This window comes from Lactuca virosa, chromosome 8, assembly GCF_052849685.1.
Source record: "Lactuca virosa cultivar CGN04683 chromosome 8, Lactuca_virosa_CGN04683_v6, whole genome shotgun sequence".
Taxonomy (NCBI): domain Eukaryota; kingdom Viridiplantae; phylum Streptophyta; class Magnoliopsida; order Asterales; family Asteraceae; genus Lactuca; species Lactuca virosa.
Window position 1 is genome coordinate 248,728,350 of NC_136433.1, and position 7,228 is coordinate 248,735,577.

At 34.6% G+C, this 7,228-nt stretch overlaps 1 protein-coding gene across 1 annotated transcript; it reads right to left on the reverse strand.

Moving 5' to 3' along the window:
* Positions 1-4,148: 4,148 nt before the first annotated feature.
* On the reverse strand, positions 4,149-6,143 carry LOC145131133 (protein EARLY-RESPONSIVE TO DEHYDRATION 7, chloroplastic-like). The gene is made up of 4 exons (XM_079065864.1): positions 5,251-6,143; positions 4,896-5,062; positions 4,621-4,705; positions 4,149-4,525 (listed from the first exon to the last, which is right to left on the reverse strand). The coding sequence occupies exons 1-4, from the start codon at positions 6,066-6,068 to the stop codon at positions 4,330-4,332; spliced, it is 1,266 nt and encodes a 421-aa protein (XP_078921990.1). The 5' UTR covers positions 6,069-6,143; the 3' UTR covers positions 4,149-4,329.
* Between the last annotated feature and the right edge of the window lie 1,085 nt (positions 6,144-7,228).

The following is a 7,228-nucleotide window of genomic DNA, read 5'->3' on the forward strand; positions in this document are numbered from 1 at the left end:
CTACTAACGGTAAGACTAGCAGTTTAACTTATACATATATAATATTAGACTTTTAATGTTATATATATATATATATATATATATATATATATAGTATAAGGGTGTATTTTACATTTTTTAAGATACTAGGCGGTTTAATTTTATAAATTACACTTTTAGTTTAATTAAATATAAACCATATTGTTATAGATTTATTAACTCTCTTTTAATTATACTTTTAATTAACTTAATAAAACCATAAGGGTGTAATTTGAACATTTCAAAACTAGGGTTTTAGAATTTAAAATTTCAAAATTAAACTTTTAATCAAAAAATTTAAATTCCAAAACTTGAGGACAAGTTTTGAAACATTTCAAAACATTAGGGTTTAGAATTTAAATATTTCAAAATTAAACTTTTAATCAAAAATTTAAATTCCAAAACTTGAGTACAACCCTAATGTTTATTAATGAAGGCAACCCAAAAGGACCATGCTCACAATCGGGTCAAGTACATACCAAAATAGTTATGGACTTAAACACTAATCCAACAAAAGCATCCTCCTTACCTTTTGCATATTCCTTAGTTCTACAGAAAGAGATAAATGTCAAAAGGGTATTTAGGAACTGCGGATAACTTATTTATGCCATCAAACTTAAACATTGGTTAGGTTAGAAGTAATCAAACATATAAATGTATAAGTAATTGAGTAATAAAAAAACTTGATAGAGACGTAAGAAAAAAAATCAATACTTTCACATTTGGTTGGAGCTCTCCCCCCTAACAACTACCCTTCAAATCAAAATCAACAATCAAACCCTATTTAGATTCATTTTTAAAATCATACCCAAAACCAGAAGAATATAATGGAGTAGTACTTAAATATGTTTTCACTCAAAGTCGCATAGATATGGGAATAGCCCGTTCATATCTTATTCCAAGTGGTTGAGCATAATTTTCCCTTTGGACTCGTTACTATTTACAGACATTGACGCATATGATGACACATCCTAGAAGAGCGACAAAGGTGAGACAACATCGATCTCTGTAAAATTGAGTATTTATGAACCTACAGGGGAGGTCGAACCCTAAACCCAAGCGATGAATAACAAATTAAATCTGGTTTTGAACAGACCTTGGGCTTGAAGTGGCTCTTCGGAAAAAAATATAACATTGTCACCTCTTTCTCCTTTGTTTGATACAAATATGCATAGGCGGATCTACTATGTTGCAAGGGGTAGCACGAGATACACCTCAAATTTTCCCCATTAAATGTAAATTTAGTAAAAATTCGTCGGAAATCAGACACAAATCCATTACGAATCCATCACAAAATATGATAATTGTGAATTTAGTGTAAATTCGCCGTTTAATTACGACTTTGTGACGGAAACTACATGCGGAAATGAGCCTTTTTGTAGTTTGCAACCCCATAAATTATGTGCAACCCTTGGTTTTTAGTTTTGGATCTGCCACTGCAAACATGACCAAAACTCCAAAGCAGTTGCCCAATCGAAAGGCCTCAAAAGCACACAAGAACAATATATATACCATATGAGATTAAAATATTAGCATAATCATCCCATAAGCTCAGGGTCAAAGACATACTGGAAACTATGGCCAAAAGATTGGAAACGTTTGAAGAGACTGTAATGGTTGCTAACCTTTTTTGAGAAAATGATTTTAGGGCTTTCTTGGACAACACCTGTTGTACATAACACCACCAAAAATCAGAATTTCCAATAACCATCAGGAACGCCTTGCACATGATCATCACAAAAGTTTGGTAGAGAAAAGAGAAGTAATTGACATATGAACATGATTATTCGAGGTTAATCTACTTTAGTAGAGAAAAAAATGCGAAGACAGATACGAGGACGGGAAGACAACAAGCGTAGAAGATGGATTGGAGGATAATGGTGGTCACTGCAAATCCATCCTACTCCAAACCACCTAGTATTGGAACGGACTACTCAACACTTGCAGCTGTTCATAAGCTACACTAGGGATGAGATTTAGAACCGGAAAACCGGACCGGAACCGGAATCGGACCAGAACCGGAACCTTTAGAACCAGAATATATAGAACCGGTTCCGTTTCCGGGTTTAATAATTGGCTTTATCCGGGTTCGTGGTAATCCGGGTAATCCGGGTTTGGGTCCATCGGGTCCGGGTAAACCGGGTCTAAAAACCAGAATCGGTTTTAGGAACCAGAACCACTTTTAGGGTCGGAACCAGTTTTTGTGAAACGTTTAAAACGTGCATATCTCATTCGTTTCAACTCCGATTGACATGTGATTTTTTCCAAAGTGTATTTTAGAGTTTTGTACATAATTTTAGACTATAAGTTTGTCATTTTTAGTTTTATATTCATTGACTTACAGTCCCCCAAAGTCAATATATTAAAGCTGAAAGTTTTTAGTTTTTTAGTTTTTTGAATTCTTTGAAAGTTTTAAAACATGCATATCTAATTCGTTGAAGTCGGATTGACATGTGGTTTTTTTCAACTTGTAGTTTATAGTTTGTACATGAGTTTAGACTATAATTTTATCATGTTTGGTTTAATATTCAATGATTTACAGTCCCCCGAAGTTGGGATATGAAAACTGAAAATTTTCAACTTTTCAGCTATTTGTTTTGATACTTTGTATTCTGTGAAAATATTAACACATGCATATCTCATTCGTTTAAAGTCAGATTGACATGCGGTTTTTTTCCAGAGTGTAGTTTAGAATTTGTACATGATTTTAGACAATAATTTTGTCAATTTTTGGTTTCATATTTAATGAGTTACAGTCCCCCAAAGTCGAGATATCAATATGAAAATTTTCAAAGTTCAACCCACTAAATAGTAAGTAATTACCAAAAAATCCGGTTTTTTCGGGTTTTCTGGTTCTAAACCCACTTTATCCGTTTCCAACCTACCTACTTTGATGTTTTCGGGTTTTCCGGTTCTAGACTCACTTTACCCGGTACCGTACCCGGAACCGGTTCCTATATACCGGTCCGGTTTCCGGTTCTACAAAATCCCGTTAACCGATTCCGGGTTTGGACCCACTTTCATACCTAAGCTACACTTCTGTTTATATGTCATATAATAATGTCTATCACCCTGTCTACCATTAGGTAGTAGATTAGGTCTACACTAATGGTGTTTACCAGGGGCAAACGCAGGATTTTACAGTAGGGATTGCACGGGAGAGTTAGGGGTTGTACGGTAGTAGAAAAAATAAAAATTTTGAAAATTTTTGAAAATTTTTCCACTGCGGCCGGAAAAGTTAGGGATTGGCGGTGCCACCGTGGATCACCCCTAGGTTCGCCCCTGGTGTTTACCACCATGTAAGACTTTGTAGGTGTATAAATAAGGATCATTTTTTTTAACCGGTAAATATAAATATATAATCTACTCCTAAACTAATACCTAATTTCATGTATGTCCACGACGGGACTTGAACCGTCGACCTCAAGGAGGAAATTTGATCCATACAAAATCATCCTACGATTTGAATAAAAATTTAGTTATATTCTCTAAAAATATATGTTAGAAGTAGTTTTTTTCTAAAAATATATTGACCCTTATTTATACACCTACAAAAAAAACAAAAAAAAAAAAAAAAAAAAAAAACTCCCCTTTCCCCTCTTTCCCCTAGTGAATTTGCAGTAAGAACCCACAATTTACTAACCTACTATAAGTATGCAAACATACACCAATTGGTCCAATTCCTTTTGGTTTAAAGTGTAAAAGAAAGTTAAACACATAGTAAAACGCCCACTAAATGATGCAAATTACATTGTCACATATACATACATGGGACTCAGAAAAGTTGGAACTCGATTTGTTATATTATGTGGTGTAGACGCAGCTAGACGTACACGTACCATTATCAAACTTCAAAGCAGACCTTATCTTCACTTTGCTTTCTTTAATAGAAAAAAAAGTTATTCCTTTATCACACGGGGAAATCTTACACACAATAATCAAATAGACGCATATTTATGTACCTCACGTTGCTTAATATCTAACATCACGAGATTTCCAATTAATCACTAGTTACTTTGGCTTAACTGATTGTTTGATACAACTATATATACATACACACAATGTACACCAACGTTGATGAATGACGATATAATGCCTGAAAACCTATTAATTGTATAACAAGCTCAGAATATTGAAAATTTTCAACTACAATCTCACGTAAATTACAAACTAATACGTGATCACGATACACAATTACCAAATATTTTGTTTTTTCCCCTTTTCTCCCATCAAATAGTCCCATGAACACAACAAAGGTAACCACTTCAAAACAAATCTACATATCCCAAACAATTTCAGCTAACATTTCATTCAGATTTCCGATTTACTAGATTTACTAGAAGACGATTTTGACCCAGAAGCCGCAGCTTTCACAAGAGAAGTCGGTTTAATTGCATTTTTCGGGTTGAAAGCCTTTCGGATCTTGAAAACCGCCCATGCGGTTCCTATCGCGTGCCCTGCTGCATCCATCCCTGTGCTTGTTACCTTCGCAGCATCTTCACCATGCCTATAATTAATCAATTAATTAATTAATGATCTCATTACTTTAGGTGACCTAAAAAACCCAAAAAATGTCATGGTTAAAACTGATATTATGCTTACTTATGTGAAACAAGATCCGTAGTCACTGTTGATGTCGTCGACATGACGTTCCTTCCTGCTACTTCAACCGCATCGCACACCTTATCTATTTCCAAATTATTTCGGAAATATTATAATTTAATTAAAAACAAGATTATTTATTTATTTTAAGAAATGGTCCTTAAAATTTACATAAAACGGATTAAGAAATGGTCCATTCCATTCCATCAATATGGAAGGAATCACATTCTATTCCATAAGATAAAACAATAAAGATTGAAAGAAGGAATACGTACTGAATCCATCTAAGGAAGCAAGAACAATCTCTCCAGGAAGAAGGGAAAAGAACTTCTTTCCTGGTGCAGAGTTCACAATCGAGCTCGTAAAGAACCCCGACACCTTCACCACCCCTGAAAGCAACCCTGTTGCCACACTCTCTGACATCTTGGTCAACCTCTTCACCCTAAAATTCATAAAATTAACACTTAATTCGTCTATAAAAATCAAATCTTTCATAATATGATCACTTTAAACTTTATAGCAAGTACATAAACACGAAAAAATATCGAAAATGGTCATCAAATTTGTAAAAATGATGAATTTGGAAGATTTCATAGTTGACTTTTTGGAGTCAAAATCAAAAGTCAATACCGTTTCATCCTCTTCAAAGCTTCTGGACTAACATCGGCTTTTTGCCCTGATTTCATCCTCTTCTTCAAGTACTCGTTCCCCCATTTCAATCTATCAACTGTAACATCACCACACCATAATATCCCTCTGATTACTTGACCCGACCCGGATGCAATCATCCGAGCAACCGACCCACTGTAATCCTCCACGTTCGGTGCTAATGTCGTCCAATACGCCGACGCTTTAGCCTCCGGAGAGCCAACTCCCTCCACCGCCACAGCCCTCTCCACCTCCTTCACCGAAAACGCACTGTACTCCTCCAAAACCCTATCGAGTTCATCGGAAGAGTTTCCTGTGATTGTCAAACCGTAGTTCAACAAATCCTCCGGTTCGACGTCGTTTCCGGATTGGGATGGTACACGAAGGGTGAAGAAGTAGTGAGATCCGTCTAGTTTCACGGCGGCTTCGTCTTTCGCTAACGGCCACTGGATTTCGTCACCGACACGAGCGAGAGCCGCGACGACGTTGCCGCCTTGTCGGAGACGGATTATTTCGAACACCCCGGAAGCTAATTGGATGCTCTGTTGTTTGTCGATTAAGTGAACGATTGATCCGGGGATTTTGATTACAACTTCCTCTGAAGATTCGAAAGCAGTTGATTGTTGTTGTTGTTCATGGCTTTGATCGTTGTCCGGGAACAGTTTCTCAGCGAGATCTTTGGTCTCGAGTGATGGGTACATGGATGGAGCTGAAGGATTTGATGACGAAAATGAGGAATACGATTCTGGGTTTGACTGATCGACTTGTGGGTAGAGATTTTTAGAGGAGTGTGACGCCATGTTTGATTGTTGTTGTTGCAGGTTTTCAAGATCTTCGGGATATTTATGAGGGTTAAACTTAGAAACGAAGATAGCGTGGGATGATGGAACTATAGAAGACGAGTATTTAGGGACACGTGTCAGACGCGGAATGTGTAGTGACAGACGTGTGTACGTGTAGATGAGGTTCCTGATAATCAGTATAAAATATTATAATTACTAGGTGTGAAACCCGTGTATTACACAGATTAATTTAAAAAAAGATTAAACATTAAAATGTAAACAAAAAATATTTTTTAATGTACAATTTTAAAATAAGAAATGAAGAAACGTATTTATTGCAATTTAATATCATATATATATATATATATATATATATATATATATATATATATGATATTTAATATTTTACATATATAAGTATATGACTTTAATTTTAAAAATTAAACAAACTAAAAATTGACAAGTGAATAATATTTATTTCAAAAATACCACAAAATGACAAGTATCAAAATTTATGAGAGATTGACATGTGGCAAAAAAAATCTTCATTTATTAAGGAGGATAATTTTGTATTGTGTTTTGATAGGTTTTTGAGATTAAGAATGATATTAATTGTATTTTTTAATTTTACTAACAAAATACATGACATATGTTTATCTTAATAGTATTCCTATAATAAATGGTGCCTAAAGATAAAAAAAAGGACAATATAGACAAAATGAGAAGATTTTGAAAGAGAAGAACCGGTTGTGACTAACCATGAAAGTAGGAGGACCATTTTAAGACTCTAACCTTGTAATGAGAGCAAGGTGTCTTTGTGGGTATAAGCATCTTTGACCAGTCAACTGTACGGTGGTCGACTTCTATGTTTTAATTTCTCTCTTTCTTTTCAATTAGGGTCACTTTTTATATGATTATACTGTGTAATTTCATAAAACATAAATTATTATCTAAAACATAAATTAATTTCTCTCTTTCTTTTCAATCAGGGTCACTTTTTATATGATTATACTGTGTAATTTCATAAAATATAAATTATTATGTACGATTAAAAATTGTTATGTACGAATCACTATAAACATATAAAACACAAACTGTTGTATACGACCAAAAATTGTTATGTACGGATCACTATCCTTTTAATTGTATTATTTTGATGATCAATTTTTGAGCATGGG

What these genes read in the sequence shown, in the direction of transcription:
- LOC145131133 (XM_079065864.1), bottom strand. Translation starts at nt 6,068, where the DNA reads ATGGCGTCACACTCCTCTAAAAATCTCTACCCACAAGTCGATCAGTCA. An exon ending in GCTTTGAAGAGGATGAAACG is followed by an intron (nt 5,063 to 5,250) that starts GTATTGACTTTT and finishes TATGAATTTTAG; the next exon opens with GGTGAAGAGGTTGACCAAGA. An exon ending in ACGGATCTTGTTTCACATAA is followed by an intron (nt 4,526 to 4,620) that starts GTAAGCATAATA and finishes GATTAATTATAG; the next exon opens with GCATGGTGAAGATGCTGCGA.